Source organism: Telopea speciosissima, chromosome 4 (assembly GCF_018873765.1).
Source record: "Telopea speciosissima isolate NSW1024214 ecotype Mountain lineage chromosome 4, Tspe_v1, whole genome shotgun sequence".
Lineage (NCBI taxonomy): Eukaryota > Viridiplantae > Streptophyta > Magnoliopsida > Proteales > Proteaceae > Telopea > Telopea speciosissima.
In genome coordinates, this window is record NC_057919.1 from 11,836,250 (window position 1) to 11,860,321 (window position 24,072).

The 24,072-nt window shown below is 38.1% G+C and overlaps 2 protein-coding genes across 2 annotated transcripts; both read left to right on the top strand.

Moving 5' to 3' along the window:
* The first annotated feature begins 8,297 nt into the window (after positions 1–8,297).
* Positions 8,298–9,068, top strand: LOC122658968 (aquaporin-like). Its single transcript, XM_043854137.1, has one exon. The coding sequence runs from the start codon at positions 8,298–8,300 to the stop codon at positions 9,066–9,068; it is 771 nt and encodes a 256-aa protein (XP_043710072.1).
* Positions 9,069–14,662: 5,594 nt separating this feature from the next.
* LOC122658969 (aquaporin-like) lies at positions 14,663–16,302 on the top strand. The gene is made up of 3 exons (XM_043854138.1): positions 14,663–14,760; positions 14,890–15,019; positions 15,526–16,302. The coding sequence occupies exons 1-3, from the start codon at positions 14,663–14,665 to the stop codon at positions 16,300–16,302; spliced, it is 1,005 nt and encodes a 334-aa protein (XP_043710073.1).
* The last annotated feature ends 7,770 nt before the right edge of the window (positions 16,303–24,072 follow it).

The window sequence follows — 24,072 nt, forward strand, 5'->3', positions numbered from 1 at the left end:
GGGGAAAAGATTTTGTTTCGAGAGCCATCATTGATCTACAAGAAATTTGTAAAGGGCCCATGGAAAATTGAAAAATCCATATCTCAACACGTAATTTTGAAGGGGATCCGATGACATTGAAATCAAGTCAATCGAACATCTAGGGGGAAAGATTCCATTTTGAGGATCATCATGGCCTGACAAAATTTTTGCCAGTGGACCATGGAAAATTTAAAACCCTAAGTCTCAATCACCTAATTTTGAAAGGGAGACCCGATAACATTGAAATAAGGACAATCAAAGTTCCAAGTGTAAAGATTCTTTTTCGTGGGTCTTAATTGGCCGACCAGAAAATTGTGAGGGAAACCTGAAAAAACCCAGTAAATAACATTTATTATTAGTAGTTATAATATTATAATACTGGACATATTAGTATGGTGGAAGGACAAGTATTTTTAATAAAAAGTAAAATAATATAATTATATTTGATCCTGATTTTATATAACTGTAGCCATATATGGATTTCTCTCTCTCTCCAACTGATTATTTTTACAAGATGCAAGAGCGCGCGGCAGGGAAGGGAGAAGAAGAGAGAGGGGTTGCAAGGGCTGGCGGAGGGCGCATGGGGAGGGGTGTGAGGGTCGACGGTGTGCAGGGCAGATTGTGAGGAGCGGAGAGCGCACAGGAGCAAGGGCAGAGGGCGAGGGCGAGGGCGAGGGCGAGGGCGAGGGCGAGGTGCGAGGGGGTTGGGTGTGTAGGGGGAAGCAAGGCAGAGGGCGGGTGGCCGGTGCCAAAGGTGGTAAGGTGGTGGGGAAAACCTACCCCTACCGGAGCTGGTAGGTTTTATTTTTTTTTATAATAAAACCTTTAATATTTGTTGTGGTAATTTAAAGATACTGGTGATAAATTTTATTTTTACAATTAAAATTGTAGGATTTTAATTAAAATATAATATTGGATGACGATTTTTAAAACCTTCGTTATATATTTATGGTTTTTTCACAAATGCCCCTTAAAAATGCCTATTTATCCAAATGCACCCTTACAACTTTATAAATTGCAAATTCCTCTTACTGTCAAAACATTGTAACACTGTGGTCCAATTCGATAGTCTAAACGTTAGACATTAGGCGTTAGTTTCAGGGAATCTCCCTTATGATTAAACCCCACCAAAATTAAAGAATAAAATTACCAAATTGCACTGAAAGTCGAAAAACCCTAAAATCATCTAACAAATCATCCTTTAACCACAAAATCTTGAAGAGATACCTTCCTATAGATCTCTTTGAGAAAAGAGATCGTTCAACCCCCAATGAAATTGAAAATACCATATAAACTAATGCCTATGTGCATACTCTCATTGGCCCATGTGCTGGTGCAAGGGCTACATGACCGGTTAGCCCTTATTTTAGGGGGAAAAAATCTCTATTTGGTGGTGTTTTCTACACCCTCTCATAGGGCACCACGAGATGAGGTCGCCCATTGGGTAGATACCTTGGCATACTCACCCATTGGTCTAGACGCTGGTGTAGAGACCATGCGACCAAGTAGAGATCTCTTGTCCTTTATAATAATAGAAAATTTTTTCACTTAAAATATAACATTCAACGGTGGTTATAATAAATTTTTGCTATATAAATGGATTCCCTTAGGTATTAAACTACAGTAAATTTAACCACCGAAAAAATTATACCTAATGGCCACGGTTTTAAAAATATGTGATGAAAGATAGGTTATATGGTCTGATTTTTGAACTAACACAATTAAAATAGGGGGGTGATGTTTTCTGTGCCGTAGCATAGCCTGCGTCCAGACACATGGGCTTGCCATTTAGGGGAGCAGGGTGGTCATTTCACCCACCCCATGTGTATGGGCGTAGCCTACGCCATCGGCACAGAAAACATTTCCCCATTAAAATAATAGTATAGTTGATTTGGGCGCAACTTTCCGACAAATAATAAACCATGGTTGTATATGTACAGTGATTGTCTTTAAACCTAAAGCAGCAGAGAAACCTGCCACCATTGTAGAACATTTTTTTTATAAGCTTCGTTTGTTTGGAGGGGACTTAGGTAGGGTGGGAGAATTGGACTGAACTTACAAAAGTTCAGGAGACATCATTAATTATTTTGTCTGTTGATGTAGCACTTCAAGGTCCCATCTAGGGGTGCAAGTTTGGCCTTGTCAGCCCGAACCCGCCCTGAGCCCAAACAGGGTCTGGGCTGAAATATTTGACCCTATGGCGGGTCAGGGCTAGAAATTTCTGGCAAGTCAGGTCGGACTGGGGTTGAGGCCTAGGGTTAAGCCTGGCTTGGCCCAGCCCGATCATGTTTTAAGTTATACTATAAAATATATATTTGAGGGTTAAGCCTGGCTCAGCCCAGCCTGATCATGTTTTAAGTTATACTATAAAATATATATTGATATAATATGTATATATATTATAAACTTTAAATGTCACCCTCATTTTGTTATAGAATATATTATATATGAAGATAACAAGTTATATGATACATTAAATTATAGAGTTATTTTACGAAAAATTGATCATTTTCTCTCCGGTCCATTATAGCCCATGCATTTTCTTCCTCCTCCCTATGATTAGGGCCAATCAGGGCCAATCTGGTACGATCCGACCCTGAGAGCGGCTCAGGGTTGGATTTTTCAAGCCTCGAGTCACTTCCCAACAATCCAACCCCATCTGACCTACCCCTCTAAACAAACGGGACCATATAGCGATTGATGCATTACTCTCTAGCCAGAAATATATTTTTTTGGTAAACCTACCCAAAAAATTATAAAAATTGATGCATTACCCAATCATCAAAATGTTTTCCGGTTTAAGAAATTTCAACAACTAAACTAGCCGCCTATTCTACCCAAAAACAAAGAAAAAAAAAAACTAGTTGTCTATCCATAAAAAAAATGAACTTAATGATGTAAGGAAGTACGTCTCATGATATTGTCTAAGGCGCTTAATGTCACCCTCATGATTTTAAAAGACATCATGAGGAAGTTCAATCTTTGCCATGATCTTCCCTCATTCACTGACTATGAGGTGAGATTTTGAAGTGCCACATCAACAAACAAAGCAATTGATGATGTTCCATTATCTTTTGTAAGTTCATCATCCCATGATAACCAAACAAGGTTGGGGTGAGATTTTGAAGTGCCACATCAGCATTTTTCTATCCCAATTGTCCCACCCCACTTAAGTCTCCTCTAAACAAATGGGTCCTATAAGAACCACTGTCTTTCCTTCACTAACCGATGTGGGTCTATCTTTATCACCCTTGAGGTAGCTTTTAGCTATTTTTTATCTGCAACGGAACTAGTTAGCTACTCTCTCTTCATCATCTTGTAATCTGAGTTGATTTTTTTTTTTTCATTTTGTGTGATTCGCTTCTTAAATTATGCAATTAACTTGGCAAAGAAAAAAGAATCTTAATAATCCTTTTAGGACCATCTTCATCCACATAACTGTTTTTTTTTTTGGTAGCTATCTTCATCCATATAACACTCTTAGATTTTTGTTTATCAAAAAAAGAATTTAAAAAATATATATATAAGCTCCCAATTCCAAAATAAATAAATAAAAAACAAATAAAAATTACACGCTCTTAGATTATTGATTTGTCCACGTCTGAAGGGTTCATGTTAATCACCATTAGCGTAGCGTGTTTAGTTGAGTCAATAGTTCAATTGACCCAAAGGCCCGCTCTATTTTATACTCAACCAAGGTTCAATATCCAGGGATCCGGTCTCTGGATTGGTCAAGGGCGATACTGATTCGGATCGGTATCGAATCAGTGTAAATCAGTCTGGATAGGTCCAAAATATCAAGAAATTGTTTTTTAATAGATCGGCTCATGTCTCGGCCAGGATCTGTAGGTGGTGTGATATCGGATAGGTTAGGTCGATATTATCTGTTTCGGATTGATATCTGTATCGGCCAATATAATATAAAAAAACTAAAAAATTGAAAAATAAATAGAGAAAATCCTCCCCAAAAATCCAAAAAAATTGTAATTTACATCTGTATGCTTTGATGGGTTCAAAATAGGGATGTAAACGGATCGGATTCGGATCGGATACGGATCGGATGTGATCGAGTCGGATATTCCCTGGTCGAATACGGATACCTCTAAACGGATTCGGATGCGGATTGGATTCGGATTTTCGACCATCCGCTTACATCTCGCCTTGTGTAACCCGGACCCTCCCCTAGCGAATACAATTCACTCTCAATCCATATCTCTTAGATCATGATTCTCTTTTCATCATATTCTAGAACTTATTTAATCTTCAAAAACCCTTGAAATCATTATTTACTTAATTTTTTATTACTAAGTATTCGGATTTTTTTTCGGACGGATTTTAGTCGGAGTATTCGGATTATTTTCCGGATATCTCTAAACGAATACGGATGCCCCTAAACGAATACGGATGCGAATTCGGATTCGAATTTCGGTTATCCATTTACATCCCTAGTTCAAAATGAAGTAAAATAATTATTTACATAGTTTAAAAGTGAAGTCATTATTGATAAGTATAAAATTTATTAACTTGGATCAAACAATTTGCTCAGAAGCAGTGAACTGTGAACACTAGCATTAGTCTCAAATGCTTTTTATCAACTTAGATCAAAGCATACAGGTTGCGCCGAAGTAGTGAACTAAAAAAGGAGAAGATAGTGGGGAATCTTTTGTTTTGCGTGGAAGCCTTTACTGGAAAAAAAACTCAATAAAAATATGTGAAAAACGTTGAAAAAATCGAAGTGGGACTTGGGAGGAGATGATGGTGAAGAAGCTACCTTATGGCGTGAAAACCTAAGAAAAAACGAAATATGGGTTTTAAAATCCTTTTGGACGTTTTCAAGTGTATCGGATCGGATCACCCAATCCAAGCGGATTAATTGATCCAGACGCCACTCCACCAAACCTACACATGATTAGGCAATATTTCAGGATCGATAACAACCAATATCGATACGATCCGAGATTACAAACCATGTGATAAACCTAAACTCACACCAATTAATCAGAGGCTGTCTCGTGTCCTGGCCCAAAGAGGTGGACCATGACAGGACCAGTGAATGACCACACTCCGCGGGCATTGCTCCGAATGACCACACTCCGTGCACGCTGCTCCGAATGACCACACTCTGAGGGCGCTGCGCTCTGAATGACCACACTCCGCGGGCGCTGATCCGAATGACCACGCCCCGCGGGCGCTGCTCCGAATGACCACATTCCTGGAGCGTTGCTCCGAATGACCACACTCCACAGACGCCGATCCACATGACCACACTCCGCGGCTAGTCACGTAGTCCTGACGGACTCAAACACCAGGGACCTTATCTACCACGTAGAAGGGCCTATCCACTAAGGACATCAACCCTACTGGGACACTACCTCTCAGAGGAAGACAACCAGCCAAAGAAGAACCCTACTACTCAGGGACTCCATCAACTACGAATGCCACTCTACATCAACCGGGACTCTCCACACTGCCACACTCCACTATAAAAGGAAAGGTGTTCTACCCCATCAAGGGAGATCTGAACACATCTTGAATATCTTGAATTCTATTCACTCATCTGTTTGCTCAGAGAGATTTAACTTAGGCATCGGAGAGCCCTAGGCCGGAACCACATCGGTTCTCCTTTGTCACCCAGGGTCTTTTGCAAGTTACGGCACTCGAAGAACCGCTGAACAATTTCTTGACGCAACACCATGTACTTAACTAGTTTGGTTCTAATTATTTTTTTTCTTCGGTTCCACTTGTTTCTTAGAGGGAGAAAAAATATTTCTTTCACAAAATCTGTACGTGGACTAACTTTTATCTACTAGAAAAATCTCCAGTTCCTGTTTGCAATTTGTAAAATATGTTGTGAAATGTACTCTAACATTTTACAATGTTCATTTAAGAAATAAGTGAGTCCCTGTGCCCCTATTATTTTTTATGTATTTGGGAGAAACAAGAAATAGAAAATTCAGATATTATGACATATTTTTTGAATTCTAAAGTATTATACATGGAAACAATTGAAGCCTACGTTCAATTTTTATTTTCTCTTTGGGAAGGGCATCGATATGAAAGAAAGGAGGCAAAACTAAACAAACCCTTGCATAGAAAATTGAAACCTATAAAGATGCAGGAAATAATGGAATTGCAAACATATATAATTCACACAAGGATTTACATGGTTTAGCAAGATATTGCCTATGTCTACACTGAGATAAGATCTATTTCACTATCAATTGAAAATATTATTACAGCCCTCATCCTCACACCTCTCTCAGATTGCATTATAGAGAAAGAATCCTCACTACAAATTTATAGTGAAACCCTATACAAAATTTTACCAAAATACCCATATATTTAAAAAACAATTTCTCAGGGGTTGTCACCTTCGAACCCCTATAATTCTACATGGACCTACTAGTTCGTCAAGCCTCGCACCAGTAAAATATACTAAGGTGAAAGGTGGATCGATTCCTATGATCCTTTGGATTCAACCCACAAATCCAAACGACGGAATACAAGACATCATACCCCCGTAAGATGCTATACTATCACCAGACAATTATTTGCCCAGAACAAGCTTGGAAAACTATAAATTAAGTTTCAAGGAATCCATAACGTAAGTATGACCTCATGAAGAAATATGCATTTCTTGAAGGTGGAAATTTTATATAAATTATCACCCAAACGAAGACTACCCTTGAATTTCCTTGACCAAACTTGAAAACTAAATATTAGATGATCGAGTTCTAACACACAGTGTAGTAAAGAAAGCTGGAGGGACTCATTCAAAGATCGATGGAGGAAGCAAATGCGGTGGTTGTGATAGACGAAGAGAGTCTTCAGATTTCCCAACACGTTTGTAGCAGAGTCGAATCTCTTCTTTGTTTACCATGGCAAGTAGATACTTCTCTAGCTTTGTTTCCCGTATTTTGTGTTTGGCTTGGCTTTGTTGTGCTTCAATTCCCAGTAGGGAAGTATCATTTCTTTTTTCTTTTTTTTCAATGTTAATAGGCCTTGTCTTTGCAGCTTTGAAGACTGTAAGAGTAGAGATGATGAGAAGAAGAAAAAAATTGCTACCACCCGGAGTGAAAGGTTTTATTTTTTCAAGAAAATCTTGAGTAAAAAGTTGGGATTGGAAGAGTTCACTAACTTACAGGTAGGTGCAAAAATTGTTAAGTAAAAGAAGAAGAAGAAGAAGTGATTTTTGTGACATATTATTAAGTGGAAATGGTTTTTGTTTGGGGGATGGGGAGCGTGAGAATTCGGATCCCCTCCCGTGCAGGTAAAAACCCCAACCCATTTCACACCGTTCATGAGGTGTGGGTACCACATCCTACGGATGGTGTGAGATGGGATGGGGAAGTTACATGCAGGGGAGAGGAACCCAACTCGAAGTTGATCCTTGCGTTTAGACACAAAGGAGTGAGAAATTACTGTCCTACCCCATGAAAAACAAAAAATGCTTGCCTTGTTGATATTTTTGCACGTTTCTATTGGCCTCGGGATTTTAATTTTCTTCAATTCCTAAAAGTGTGCAATACAGCAGTGCTAGGTGGAGATGTCGATACCTGGCAGCTTGGACATCCAATGGTCGGAGTTCATTAACATCTGTTTTTTTTTTTTCTTCTCAAGCTCGGCACCTTTGGTTTTCTGAATTGCCAGGTGTTGACATCTCCACTTGGCACTATCGCGTTTCACACTTTTAGGGAATTGGAGAGGATTATTTTCCATTGGCCTCATGCGTGCAGGAGGGCCACGCTCGAAGGGAGTGAGAATTCAAATCCCCTCCCCTACTGGAAAAAAGATCATATCCAACTTCTCCAATCACCCATCCAACGGCGTAGAGAATTTGGATACACATCCCAGTGTTAGGGATGTATGTCCAAGTTCTCCCTGTCGTTCAATGGATGGTTGGTAAGGAGTTGGACGTCCAAGCAGTTGGAGATGATCTAGATCCCCCTACAGGCAACCACACCAACCCATCTCACATCGTTCTTGAGGTGTGGGGACTACATCCCATGGATGGTGTGGGATAGGATGGAATGGTTACTTGCATGGGCGAAGAAATGAAGAATCCAACTCGGAGACCGGACCATGCCCTTGTACAAGTACTGCTCCTGTAGGTTTCATAGTGGATTTCATGTGAGTGACCCTAAAGAGCCTTGGACGGTACTTGTACAAGGACATGATCCGCAGTCCGTACTCACCTGTTGATGCTACTACACAGTCAAATTGATTTCATGCGTGCAGGAGGGCGATGCTCTCCCTATTACTAATTCTTATATCAGATGTGGCGAGCATCGTTTGCAGAGCTTCTGGGCGTGACCGCTTTGGTTTTTGCAATGGACACAATCCACATCGGAACCTTAGAGACCGACAAAGAATCACCAGCCCTTGTAATATCCTTCCTTTCTACCGTCACCCTCACAATTATGCTTCTCGCTGTCTTCCCAGTCTCTGGTGGTCACCTCAACCCTGCAATCTCCTTAGCTGCTGGACTTGTGGGCCTCGTCTCTATGTCTCGAGTTTTCCTTTACATTATAGCCCAAAGCATAGGTGCCGTGCTCGGCGCCCTAGCACTCAAGGCCGTGATCAGCAGCGAAATCGATAATAACTACGCGCTTGGAGGCTGCACCCTCAGTGTCGTCACACAGAGCCCAAATGGGCCCACTATTGTAGGAATTGGAACGGATCAAGCGCTTTTTCTTGAGATCCTATCGACGTTCGTAGTCATTTTCGCCGCCGGCGGTATCGGATTCAATCGTAGCGGAATATTGGGTCCTAAGCCAGTCTTTATATTTTCAATTATCGGAATCATGGTGGGGTTGATGACTTATGTGACATCGACGGTGCTGAGAGTTAAAGGGTATATAGGTGCAGGAATGAATCCTGCACGGTGTCTTGGACCAGCAATTGTTAGAGGAGGACTACTGTGGGACAGACACTGGATCTTTTGGGTGGGCCCAGCTATAGCTGCTTTTGCGTTTTATGTTTATACGAAGATCATACCAAGTGAGAAATTCTACCCATGCACCACCACCACCACCACCAAAGCCTGAAGCATGCCGCCATTTATATATTAATATAATTTAACAATGTCATCGAAAAAGGCATCTTTCTCTCCCTCTCCCTACCCTTTTAGTTGTAGATTGCGGGTTTGTCTTAATTTTTCTCTTAGATTGTAGTTGGCCTATGGCCCTTGAATAGGATAGACCAAAAAAAAATTGTGTAGCACATTAGGATGATGGAAATGGTTTATTAAAATTCATCAATTTGTAATAGTTTTCTATTTATTTCTAGATTCACCAATCCTTTATATAAAAAGGATAAATCTATTTGTATAACCAAGTTTATTATAACAGATTTTGTAGTCTCTTTTCTTTGCCTTTACTTTATCCATCTACATCACTTACACTTTGTTTCTATTAAATTTTCTTTCAAATTAAGCTGGGCCTATTGTCGCCAATCGCCATCATTGACCCAAAAAAGATGGAAAAAGATGGAAGATTCTCAAGTGAATCCCCTCCAATCTGGTTTTGAGAAAGAAAAATAAAAAATAAAAAATAAAAACTTGAAGGGTTTCAATCACTGGATGCTCCAAATATGGAGCTAAGGTAAATAAATAAAGGAGAAGTAAAATTAAATCATAAATAATAAAAAATAATTATTATTTAACATGTTTTTGTAACTTACTCCGAATCATCCTAAATCTAATGTTAAATCTTACTTTATTTTGTAATCAAATTTCTTGGATTTAAAAAGAAAAATAAAGATTACGAGAGCTTTAAGCAGGTTATACAATCATTGTAAAAGTTTCCTTTTATTTTTGTTTTTTTCTTGGGAAATTATCATTATCACCCCCTTGAGATACACCATTATTTTAATGCAACTTCATTAAGTATGCAAATATCAACTTTAATCCATAATTTAACGGGATTTAGTCATTAAGCTGTTAAGTGGTGATGTCAACAGGTAAAATTATAATTAAAGACAATTATACCCTTCCAACTCTTCTTCGTCTCCTCAATTGCATATTTGTCACATCTACCTGTATGCGTATAGTGATTCTATTTTCAACCTCTCTGCCTCAAGTTTGATGGAATAGCATCTAAGATTGCTCATGTGAAACGATTCAATATGTTCTCTGCTCACAATAACATGCTTCAGTTTGTAGGCTCATCAAAGATCCCAAAATGTCTTTATAGTACAAATATCTTAGGGTCATGTCCTACAACCTATTGCATCCTATTTTCTTTGATTTTATTTGCACAACCACTGTCTATTCTTCTTGTTTCTGTTGTTGGAGGTGAGAGGGACGCCATGGTAGCCGGAGATGGAGAAAAAGGGGGAAGAGAGACAGAGAGAGGAAGGGAGGTGAAATTACAAAAGTTTTAGTGTAGAGGGTACTTTAGTCATTTGCATTTCACACAGTTATCTCCATTAGATTTTGGGTTTAGTTTGATATTTTGATACTTAGTAAGGTTGTATTAAAATAATGGTGTATCTCAGGAGGTGGCGATGATAATTTTCCATCTCTTCCCTTCCCTTGTAGGAGCTCCGAAACTGGGTTGGTTCAACCATCATTGTGCATATTCCATTTTCTGATCCAATTTCTAAGACGAAAGTTTGGGGACTTTACTAGGTGACATTCCATTGGGCATTCTTTACAAAGAGGTGACATTCCATTGGGCACCTAAGAGGAGAAAAGTCCCTTTAGCACCTAAGAGAAGTGACCAAGTAAGAGAGAAAAGTTTGTTTTGGATCGCTCGATTATAGCAGCTTGCAGTACAATGTAGGATGTTCCTAAAGCAAACACCTTAGAACTACACCGTTGTGAGAAAACAAAGAAAAAGATAAAAGTGTAAATTTGTTGATTGACCAAAAGGTCTAGCACTTCAGGTTTATTCTTCTATTTTCACTCTTCGAGTATGCTTCTAATCAGTTCTGTCAGTCTTATAACTTCTTAACCGGTCGTAGCAACCTCCTTGAAATATCGGAGTTAGTTGTAATTCCTTGACCGATCATAAATGTCTAAAGACGTTAATCACTTGACCGACCATATAAACCACACTTCCCATGACCAATTGTTTGTCATGATCGATTATAGTTTAGACCGATCTATCTTGAACCGGCCAATTTTGTATTCGCATCCCGGGTGCACTTCTTTTCACCCAAAGTTAAGGCCGAGTGAAATTAGGGTGTAAACAATATTGACACACATGAATCAACAAGTAGTATCTTTTATCAATTATTTTTTGGAAGAGTTGACCGGCAGCGAATTTGGTTGGTTCCAATTTCGAAAATGTCTGGTTAGCTATTTGGGGGAAAAACATGAATTATTGGGAGATTTTCACCATAACCGGGTAAAAACTGAATAGTATTTATTTTCATTCAAGTCTAAGCTTGTTTTAGTAGTAGAGCTCCTATGGAGGTTTTCAGAGTTCTTTTTTTAGTGTTCTGTGTACTTTCTTTGTAGTTTCTAATGGCTGAGAGAACCATTATTGCAGAAGGTCTGAGAGAGGGTTGAAGGTACTCTCGAGGGAGGGAAGAGGAAAGAGGGATTTTTGAAATGCTATTTCCACGGGTACTCTTCACTCGTTGGCGTAGTAGAGCTTGACCCCGAAACATGAAATAGGTTATTCATTTGAAATTGGGCAAAATAATCACAACCACACGATCCCTTTAATCCACGTGACGCTCTTTTAAGACTGCATCGTCAGATCTTGCACTGCAGAGGATTTTTATCCAATTTCCAACGAATAATAAATCACAATCGTAACCCTACAGAAACTATTTTTTCTTGTAGTGATTGATGCATTACCCAATGATTAAAATGTTACTTGTTTAAGAAATTATTACAAATGAACTAGGTACCTATATCCACTATAAAAAATGAGCTAGTTTAGCTCAAAACTCTTCTTGTTCTTCATTTGAGTTGACTTTGATTTTAATTTTGTTTGATTCGCTTCATAAATTATGTAATTAACTAGGCAAAGCAAAACAACACGGTTTTTTTTTCTTTTTATGTGGTAAGGTGCAAAACAGCATCTTGGATGAAGTCAGCTGTGAATCCCAATCCTTTTAGGACCATTTTCATCCACATAACACTCTTAGATTATTATTTAGTGAAGGATTCATGTTATCATTCAATGGGACCGTTTATCATGTTTTTTTTTTTGGTAAGAGTGACCGTTTATCATGTACGTAATAAAATAGTTTAATTGACAAAATTTGTACAAGAAATTTTTATCTACCAGAAAAATCTTCAATTCCTATTACATAATTGGAAAATTGAGTTTGGATTGGACTGAGTCACCCGAGTTGAGTCAAAATTTTGGAAAACCTGATCAAGAATCGTGTAGATTAGATCAAGGTAAATATGACGAGTATTGGTCTTAAATCCTTCGAGTCAAATAAAACTTGGTATTTTTACTATAGTCATGGTTGACTTGGCAAGTTTAGACAATTAAAATAAAATAGTAAATTTGTATTCCAGAACAGTAAGAAACCCTCAACAATTCATCTTCCTGCTCTTGTTCAATGGTGTAAACTGAAAATGAATTCATATGTGATTCCTTGAATTTTTTTTTTTCTTGTTTCCCTTATACTTTTCTGATTTTTTTTCAATTTTATACATATTTATTGCATAAAAAAAAAACATATGACCTGTCTTGACTGGGTTTGATGAGGCCGAGTGAAGTCAGAAAACCTGGTTTTGAAACTATATATGATTGGTAATTTGTAAAATATGTGGTGAATTAAATACTGAAATGTACTCTAACATTTTACACTATTCATTTGGTCTTAAACACATATTTATACGAAGTTTTTGAAAAAAATTCATTTAAAAAATTCTACTCCGAGTTCTGGTGCGAAGTTGGGCGACTCAAATCTGGAATTAAGGGAGTCCCCAAGCCCCTATTTTTCAAGTATTTGGGAGAAACAAGATATAGAAAATTCAGATTTTATGACCTCTTTTTTATTATTTAAATACTAAGGTATATATATTAGATGGAAACAAATGATGCCAAAGTTCATTTTTTTTTCTTTTTGAAAGGGCATCAATATTAAAGAAAGAAAGGAGAGCAACACAAACCTTTGTATAAAAAAAATGAAACCTATAACGATGTAGGAAAAAAAAAAGTGGAAATTGCAAACAAACAATCACAAAGTGCACACAAGAATTACAGGATTCTGTAAGATTGTCTACATACGTCCACAATGAGATAAGATCTGTTTCACTATCAATGGAAAATCGGGTTACAACTGTTCATCCTTGCACACTTCTCTCATATTGCACTATAGAGAAAAAATCATCACTACAAATTGGTAGCGAAACCCTATACAGAAATTTTACTGAGATACCCATATAGTCTTTAAAAAAAATTTCCCAGGGGTTGCCGCCCCCGAACCCCTACATGGATCTGCTAGTTCGTCAAGTCTTTGCCAATACAATATATTAGCGTAAACGGTGGACTGATTCCTCCTGGCCTCGAGGCCTGTGGTCCTTCGGAATCAACCAGTAATCCAAGCAACAAAATATAAGACATCATACCCCCAACACCTTGTAATTAATAGAATCTCTTTATTGCTATCTGATTATTATTTTTTGGGGGAAAGAACACCAACTGGTCGAGCTAAACACGCTGACTTTGTGCCTTGACACAGGGTTATGCAAAATGACTGCCACACTCCTGTTCATTTTCAGGGTTCCAAGAGGTGCGGCAGTCATTTCGCATGCTCCTACATCAGGGCACCAGATGACGTGCGTTGCACGACCAGCTGGTGGCGTTCTCTTTCCCTTATTTTTTAGTAATGAAATATATTTCCTCACTTATTGAAGTCTTAAAATATTTCTTGCAGATTTTGGATCGAGCCAAAGTTGTCTCTTTCAAGCATTTGACAAACTCTACCTTATTAACCTGGTTAATATCATTAGTAAAATATACTATCCGGACTAATGTACCTTGTGTCTTTGAACACTTTGAACACTGTACGAATTTGCCATCTCCTTAATATATAATTTTCTCTGTGTTCATAAAAAAAATATATAAATATATTTCCTCACTTTATTTCTATGGGGTCTACAAAGGTGGATGCCTCATAAGTCATAAAACCATGGGATTGTGTCATAAGAAGTTAGAAAAATGCCTCTACCACTTGAATATATTTAGAGAAGAAAAAATATGTTTTTCTACTAGTCATAAAAGTAGGATTAACAATGAAAAGAGGAGGACTAACCTTCCCAATATGCTCTTCTCATGCATCCTTCAACGTTTGAAAAAAAAAAAACTATCTTTTTCAGGGTCTAATTTCCTCACAAGTAGTAATATTAATGGTTTATGAAAAATGCCTTTGATCTCAATTTTTCATGTGGCAATTACAAATGGATTCAATTTTTGTCTGTATATGCATTTCTTGAAAGTTGAAAATTATATAACTCATCACCCAAATGAAGACTACCCTAGAATTTCCTTCACCAAACTTGAAGACTAAATATTAGAAGAGTTCAAATCCATCCTCTGCACTTATATGTTCTATATATATATATATGTGTAGCCATCCTTGCTAAAGAGAGAAAAAAAAACAAATAGCACCAAGGAACTAACACACACTGAAGTAAAGAAAGCTGGAGGGATTCATTCAAAGATCGATGGAGGAAGCAAATGCGGTGGTTGTGATAGATGAAGAGAGTCTCCAGATTTCCCAACACGTTTGTAGCAGAGTCCAACCTCTCCTTTGTACACCAAGGCAAGTACATACTTTTCTAGCTTTGTTTCTAGTATTTTGTGTTTGGCTTGGCTTTTTTGTGCTTCAATTCCCAGTGGAGAAGGATCATTTTCTCCTTTTTTTCAAAGTTAATAGGCCTTGTCTTTGCAGCTTTGAAGACTGTAAGAGAGGATATGATGAGAAGAAGAAAAAACCTGCTACCACCTTGAGTGAAAGGTTTTATATTTTCATGAAAATCTTGAGTAAAAAGTTGGGATTGAAAGAGTTCACTTCCTTAAAGGTAGGTACAAAAACTGCTAATGACATATTATTAAGGGGAAATGGTTTCTGTGTGGGGGGAGGTGGAGCTTGAGAATTTGGATCCCCTCTCTTGCAGGTAAACACCCCAACCCATCTGACACCGTTCATGAGGTGTGGGTACCACATCCTACGGATGGTGTGAGATGGGATGGGGCGGTTACTTGTAGGGGAGAGGAACCCAACTCAGACTTGATCCTTGCGCTAGACCCAATGTCTGCCATGTTGATGTTTTTGTACATTACCATTGGCCTCGTGCATGCAAGAGGGCTACGCTTGAGGGGAGTGAGACTTCAGATATGATCCACGCTCACGTGTTGATGCTTCCACACACTATGTCCGGATCCTCTCCAATGACATTTAACCACCAAAATCGATCTCCCACCATCCACACCCCACAGAGAATCTTCCCTATTATTATTAATGCATCATTCTTATTCTCATTCAAATTTAACTGATTAAATTTATACACACATATATATTTATCAGACGTGGCAAGCATCGTTTGCAGAGTTTCTGGGCATGACCGCTTTGATTTTTGCAATGGACACGATCGTCGTTGGAACCTTAGAGACCGAAAAAGAATCACCAATCCTCGTAATGTCCTTCCTCATGGCCGTCACCCTCTCAATTATGCTCCTCGCCGTCTTCCCAGTCTCTGGTGGTCACCTCAACCCTGTAATCTCCTTCACTGCTGGACTTCTGGGCCTCATCTCAATGTCTCGAGCTTTCCTTTACATTGTAGCCCAAAGCATTGGTGCCGTGCTCGGCGCCCTAGCATTCAAGGCCGTCATCAGCAGGGAAATCGATGATAACTTCGCGCTTGGAGGTTGCACCCTCAGTGTCGTCACACAGGGCCCAAGTGGGCCCATTACTGTAGGAATCGGAACGGATCAAGCGCTTTGTCTTGAGGTCCTAGGGACGTTCGTGGTCATTTTCGCCGCCTGCGGTATAGGATTCAATCGTAGTGGAATATTGGGTCCTAAGCCAGTCTTTATGTTTTCAATCATCGGAACCATGGTGGGGTTGATGACTTATGTGACATCGACGGTGACGACAGTTCAAGGGTATGCTGGTGCAGGAATGAACCCTGCACGGTGTATTGGACCAGCAATTGTTAGAGGTGGGCTACTGTGGGACAGGCACTGGATCTTCTGGGTTGGCCCAGCTATAGCTGCTTTAGGGTTTTATGTTTACACCAAGGTCATACCAACTGAGAATTTTTTCCCACAAGACTCTCTTCCTTCATGCACCACCAAAGCGTGAGGCATGCCGCCATTTATATATAATTTGACCATGTCATCGAAAATGTGTCTAACAAATTAGGAAGATAGAAATGGTTTATTAAAATTCATTCGTGTGTAACGAATATCTATTTCTTTCTAGGTTCAGCAATCCTTTATATGTAAAGGATAAATCTGTCTGTATAACCAAGTTTATTTTAACAGATTTTTCTAATCTCTTTTCTTTGCCCATATCTACATCATTTACACTCTCAATGAGGTTATTTTTATATTTCTTTTGTGTGATGAAAGTTTAGTCCCCATTCTAGGGTTCACAAAACCCTATAAGATTTTGGGTTTTTGTCAAATGCACCCTTTCAAAGTGCCCATTTGTCCAAATGCACCCTTACTATTTTATAATTTACATGTGCCTCCTACTTTCAAAACATTGTAACACTTTAGTCCAGTCCATTAGTCTGAGGCGTTAGACATTAATTTCAAGGAATCCAATGACCAAAATGCCCTTATGATAAAAACCAACCAAAATTAAAGAGTAAACTGTCTCCCTCAAAATGCCCATTTGTCCAAATGCACCCTTACAATTTTATAATTTACATGTGCCCCTTACTTTCAAAACATTGTAACACTTTACTCTAGTCCGTTAGTCTGGGATGTTAGACGTTAGTTTCAGAGAATCTAATGACCAAAATGCCCTTGTGAAAAAAACCCACCAATATTAAACAGTAAAGTGACCAAATTACCCTCATCTCCATTCTTTTAGTTGCCCCTTGTCTTTTTACAAAAGTTCTTTAAAATAAAGGTATAAAAAAATTTACAAAAATAATTTGAAACTATCATATCATTGCGTTATTGTCATGCATATTTTTCGAATATACATATAAAATGATACTATTACTTTAATTGAAAAAAAAAATTATATCATACTAAAATGACAAAGAAGTAAGATTACAAATTATTTGACATCTTCAAGAGGGAGTATCAATAACAATATCCCATTATCCTAACCTTTAAGTTCCTCTCACTTTTATTTCACTAATTAATGATGAACATATATTTTTTTTTTGAGTAAATTACTCCCCCCTCCCCTCAATTATGCTCTAATGACAAACCCCTCCCCTAGGTATTGAGTAATGACTCTCCCCTCCCCTGTATTAACAAGATTCTATCAACCGTACCCATTCCGTTAAAAAGGATTGTTAAGTGATAGGAAAAGACTATATTACCCCCTCCCTCTTCTTCTTCTTCTTCTTCTTCTTCTTCCTCCTCCTCCTTTTACAACCCCTTTCCTGCAACTCTGCCCCCACCCTGTTGCCAACGCAACCCCTCTCACCGTCCCCACTCATGCTCTCTCCTTGCCCTTTCCCCGCTGCTGACGGAAAGGGTCTCCATAGTGAGGAAATGATAACTCAGACACACAGAGCATATCACCACGCAACAGAATAATTCCAGACCGAAGTCCGGCAAGAATTCAGATGTTCAAACTCTGTCATATGGTCAAGGTTGAATATGAAATTCCAAGTGAGAGATCCCCACTACTAGTCCTCCCAAATAGAATAGTTATAATGTCGGAACAACCAACAACAAAGGAACCAAAGGAGACTGAAAGTAGATCTTGCAGTAGAATGAAGAACCAGACCTAAAATTCAAATGAAACTTCCCAGTCCAGCAGGATCTCGAACAGAGCTTCAGAAGAAAGGGATCGCCCACTGCTAGATAATAAAGTCCCAAAACTTGAGATTAAAAGAAGGAACCGGTAGGGAGATCGATGCCTTTCTTGCTGTACCAGAACTAGCGCCAAAATAGAATAGAGATGATACAAGGTAAAGGAAGGAGGAGGAAAAGAAAGAAAAGGGAGATTAGAAAGCTTACTGGATGGAAAGGAGGAAGCTAGGGAAGATACCAACAGTCCACACGCTATTCAACCAGGCAACACTCTACTCTCTGAGGTTTAACTCAAAAATCAATATTCGATTCAAAACAGGGAGATTTAAGAAATCAGGTTGGAATTAGGATTCCATGAAATCAGTAGAAAGATCTGGTTTTGAAAACAACGATAAATTAAGATTCCAAACAGATACCTAGATTTGATAACATAATTAAAAAATTAGATTCTAAGATTGAGAAATTTAGAATTCCTACTTGAAGAAGCATTCTTGGAAAACAGTGAAAAGATTGGGTTTTGATGATTGATTTTGAAAACCAGAGTTCAAATCTAAATTTATAGAACATGAATCACAACCAATAGATCAATAACTGCGAAGAACAAATTAGGAAGTTATCCGCAGGATAGAGAGATTATGATCTGACTTGAGTACTGAGAAGAAAAGATAAGAAGCACGAGAAACAGTGAAAAAAATGATATGATCAGGAATCACCATCTTATCTGAAAGGCTGCCATCACCTCCAGTGCCCAAACTTGAAATCACCAATTGTTCAACCAAAAAAAAAATAAAAAAAATCACCAACCGTTCTCTAATATTGATGGTTTTCTTGCTCTGTGGTGGATGCGACAATGTTTATGGACGTTGTGAGGGCGGTGGTGGTGGTGACCGTGGCTACGGAAATGGTGGTGGCGGTGGTGACCATTACTCACGCTGGAGAAACGGTCTAGAGATGTTTTTAGGGTTTTGATATGGTCAGGGGTATTATTGGAATATCACAAAAATAAGAGCATTTTGGGGTTTAAATGAATATTTTTAAGGTGATGTCATCACTTAACAGCCATTTTTAACAGAATGGGTACGGTTGATAGAATCTTGTTAATACAGGGGAGGGGAGAGTCATTACTCAATACCCAGGGCAGGGGTTTGTCATTAGAGCAAAATCAAGGGGAGGGGGGAGTAATTTACTCATTTTTTTTTTATAAGATAAATGATGAACATATGCCTCACCTATAGATAAGGATGGTGACTCATTTGGCTTACATTAAATGTGGCCCTTATTCTCTTATCATATCTTTTGACAAGGGTTCCAAGCAAGGTTCGTAACTCAGGTATCGGGCTCGGGATCGGTCAAGGTCGATATCGATCCAGATCGATCAAAGTCGTCTTAGATCGGCAAAAAATGACCAAAATCCAAGCTTTATGGGATCAGTTATTGTATCGGTCAAAAAAATATTAAAAAGTTTTAAAAAAATCTATAAAAACGGTAATCACTGTTTTTACGGCTTCCCTAATCTCTAATTTTCTGCTGTGCTTCTCTAATCCCTATTTTTGTGTTGAGCTTATCTTTTCCACCTCTCACCCTCACCCACTAACGCCAATATCTAAAAGAAATCCATGTTTAATACCTAATAAAAAACGGTAAGATCTCTCCCTTTTATCTCACGCATTTTGAAGCTCCCGAATCTCTAAATCAAGGCGTGAAAGGCTAGGATGAAGAAGAATTGAAAATTATGGTTTTAAAACCCTGACTATCTGAAGCAAATCTATGTTACATGGAATGAAATATTCTCTTACTCTCTCCTAGCTGTTACCTTCCCGGCTTCCCCCCCCCCCCCCCCACTAAAAAGAAATATATATATAAAAACTCCAAATTCAAAAATAAAATAAAAATATTCCCTTACTCGATTCCCCATTCAAAAATGGTAAGATCTACCCCTTTTTTCTTGAGTCTCCCAAATCTGTGAATTGTGATTTGAAAGGATTGAGATGAAGAACAAAGGTAAAAATATGGGTTTTAAAACTCTTCTCTACAAATCATGTGTATCGGATTGGGTCGCCTGATTCGAACGAGTTATCCGATCCAGTGACCGATTCACAAAATCTGGTTAGGCTCTCTCTAATATTGTGATTGGCTATGACCGATACCGATCCGATCCAACCAATGTCGGTCGATCCAATCTGAGATTACAAACCCTTGGGGCTTTCAAACAAACCCATTATTCATTCTCAACTAGGTCCGAACACAAACCCAGCCAGCCGGTTCTTGCAAAATCTTGTCTTTTCAACTTAAAAACAAAACATATAGGATGGTGATAGGACCGTGCAGTGCACATCGTATGGTTGGGGAAGCCTCGATCAATGTGCCAGCACATTGGGATGTGTGCTGCCGTGTGGATCGGAGCTCCCCAATCGCTAGAGAGGAGCCAAATCCGATGACAGACTTTTGACTCTTTTTTTTTGAGGAAAATTACATGATTAGCTACTTTTGGGTTTTCATTTACAAAACTTTCCACCCTATGTTTGAGTTAACAAAAATAGACAAAAACAAGTTTAATTTTACAAAACTAGACAAAATAGTGACTCTCCTTCCTTCCTCGACAATTCCCTTATGAAAAAATCTCTTTTTTTTTTTCTTCTGTTACTTGGGGTAGCAGGGAATGGCGGTGGCTGGGACAAGGGTAGGGTTGCGGGGAATAGCGGATGCCTGGGCGAGAAGGTAATGACAAGGGTAAAAATGTCTAAAAACGTAAGTGTGGGAGGGAGAGACACTATTTTGTCCAGTTTTATAAACCTTAACTTGTTTTTGTCTATTTTTGTTAACTCAAACATAGGGTGGACAGTTTTGTAAATGAAAACCCAAACTTAGCTAATCATGTAATTTTCTCTTTTTTTTTTTTTTTTTTGGATAAAGACAGAATCTCTGACAATCTCTCTTTTTTGCTCATTTGCAACTATCTCCTCGTCTTTCTTTTCTAGGTTTTTTTTTTTAATCTTATGGAAGTCTCATTTTTTTTTTTTTTTCTTTTTTCTTATTGACACTCCTTAAGGTGTAAAAGAATCTGTATGTTTTTATTTATTTTATTTTTTTTGGTGCCCGTTTAGTTTAACTTAATATTGTTTTTTTAATGAAGGTAATAATATTTTCATTTCACATGCATGCTCCAAAAATTTGCATCACATCATGACATATTTTGATAATAACACAATAATATGTCGTATTCAACTTATTTTTGAAAACCCTTTCATATTCCTATCTTAAAATCTTTTTTAAAATAAGACAAGGGGCAATTAAAAGAAGGTATCAAATTCTAAACTTTATGCTATCCTTGTATTTGAAATTGATTTGTTAGAAAAAGCTACTTAGACAATTATTTTATGAGAAAAAGAATGTCTCTTAGCCGTATGGCCCCTGCCCCTGACACAGGAGCACACAAAATGACCACCCCGCCCTCATGAATCATAAATCCTATTAATGTTGCTGCCCCTATGCGTGCTCTCGTTGGCCCCAACACTAATGCAAGAGCCACACGCTCTCTTTGCTCTTGTAGGGGGTGTTCATGATGATAAGATTGTGCGTGTGGGGTTACAAGCTCTAAGTAGTGGCCTATTGAGGGCTAAGGCTTTAAACTTGCCTCAAGTCCAGGTTCAATCCGACTCATTAGTTGCTATTCATTCCCTAGAACATTATGTGGCTGATTGAAGACATTTGCAAGTTATGGGACTCTTTCCGCAGCTGTTTTTTTTTTCACATCATGTGCGTGAAATATAGTTGTGCAGATTTCTTGGTAGATTTTTTGCATTATGTTCAGGAGATTTTTTGCATTATGTTCAAGATATTTCTCTTTGTACAGATTCTCCCCCTGAAGCTCTTTTTGTATTCATACGGAATGATGCTAGTGAGAAGAAATACTAGAGATTGTAATTTTCTAATTTTAACATATGCCTAATACAAGCTCCCTTCTTACCAAAAAAATGATTTTTCAATCCACTTATGCAGTTATGCTCAAGCTGGTTCCAAAATTTTACACTATTGAAAATATGGTTACGATTTGGTTGTTGTTGGTGAGCCGATCCAGTCAATCTTTGAGCCGCTTTATTAATGTACTAATGATCACAATGATAAAACGAATGTTGGCTACCCCTTTTTATCTAAATTTGTATTTTTCTTGTTTGTGTGCCAGAATTTAGCCCATTAGGGACAGACTTACAAAGGGGCCAATAGGGGCCCACAAAAGACCAACGCTTATTCCAATAAAGACCTGATATACTGTTGGCGATAGGGGAGGAGGGATCCCGAACTCAAGACCAATATGGTCCCAACTATCAGTCCAAGATCGATGTCCCTTATCTAAATTTATCTTGATATATATCAATATGATATAATCAAATGTAAATTACTATTCTTATGTCTCCAACTCCAGGGGTTTCTAATTATTTCTAATATTTCACCCAAAAAAAAATTTATTTCTAATATGGATAAAAGTAGTCCGGCCCATCAAAATGGAATGCAAAGCCCATTAAAGTCTAGGCCTGTACAACGCCTCGAACACATGTTAACCTGGGCCTATTGCCATCCAATTGCCCCATCGAACAAAAGATGGAAGATTCTCATCTCCTCCAATCAGGTTTTGAGAAACAAAAACTTGAAGGATTTCATCACTTCACGTGCCATATTCATACCATATCACTTAGCTCCATATGGTTGTAAGGGAAATAAAAAGAAAAGAAGTGAAATTAAATCACAAATAATTTTTTGTAAAAAATAGGGAAAAAGATCTCTACTTGGTGGTGTTTTCTACACCTTCTCACGGGGAACTGTGAAATGATGCTTTTGTCCCCTGGGTAGATACCCAGACATGCTCTCCCATTAGCCCAGACGCTTGTGTAGAGACCATGCGACCAAGTAGAGATCCCTTGTCCCCAAAACAAATTACAATTATTAGTTAACATGTTTGTATAACTTACTCCAAATCATTCCAAATCTGAATGCTAAATTATATTTTATTTTGCAACCAAATTTCTTGAATTTAAAAAAATAAATAAAGATTACGAAATGTCTATAAGAGAATTTTAAAGAGTTTTAAGCAGATTATACAATCATTACAAAAGTTTCCTCTTCCTTTTTTTTTAACTAATTTTCCTTCCCTTCCCTCATCTTGTAGGAGCTCTGAAACCAGGTTGGTTCAATCATGATTGTGCATATTAATGTCTAGTGGTGTCATCCGGTTGGGTACGGTCGATTTTGGTCCTGTCTAATTAGCCTCCACTAATATATATTAACAATATTAGAGAACAAAGATGTACCCGGACTAATGTACCTTGTGTCTTTGATCATATATTTCCTCACTTTATTTCTATGAGGTCTACAAAGATGGATGCCTCATAAGTCATAAAACCATGGGATTGTGTCATAAGAAGGTAGAAAAATGCCTCTACCGGCCCACATGAATATATTTATAGAAAAAAAAAAATATGTTTTTCTACTTAGTGTAGGATTAACAATGAAAAGAGGTGGACTAACCTTCCCAATATACTCTTCTCATGCATCCTTTAACGTTTGAAAAAAAAAACTTTCTTTTTCACGGTCTAATTTCCTCGCAAGTAGTAACATTAATGGTTTATGAAAAATGCCTTTGATCTCAATTTTTCACGTGACAATTACAGATGGGGCAATTTTTGTCTGTATATGCATTTCTTGAAAGTTGAAAATTATATAATTAAGTCATCACCCAAATGAAGACTACCCTAGAATTTCCTTCACCAAACTTGAAGACTAAATATTAGATGACTTCAAATCCATCCTCTGCTCTTATATGTTCTATATATATACATATATATTTGTGGCCATCCTTGCTAAAGAGAGAGCAAAAAAAAAAAACAAATAGTACCCAGGAACTAACACACAGTGTAGTAAAGAAAGTTAGAGGGATTCATTCAAAGATCGATGGCGGAAGCAAATGCGGTGGTTGTGATCGACGAAGAGAGTCTCCAGGTTTCCCAACACGTTTGTAGCAGAGTCCAACCTCTCCTTTGTACACCAAGCCAAGTACATAAACTTCTCCAGCTTTGTTTCTAGTATTTTGTGTTTGGCTTGGCTTTTTTGTGCTTCAGTTCCCGGTGGAGAAGGA

Bases quoted from the DNA above. Each gene is read 5' to 3' on its own strand.
- LOC122658968 (XM_043854137.1), top strand. From the start codon at position 8,298: ATGTGGCGAGCATCGTTTGCAGAGCTTCTGGGCGTGACCGCTTTGGTT.
- LOC122658969 (XM_043854138.1), top strand. From the start codon at position 14,663: ATGGAGGAAGCAAATGCGGTGGTTGTGATAGATGAAGAGAGTCTCCAG. The intron at 14,761-14,889 runs GCAAGTACATAC...TTGTCTTTGCAG, and splicing joins CCTCTCCTTTGTACACCAAG to CTTTGAAGACTGTAAGAGAG. The intron at 15,020-15,525 runs GTAGGTACAAAA...TATATTTATCAG, and splicing joins AAGAGTTCACTTCCTTAAAG to ACGTGGCAAGCATCGTTTGC.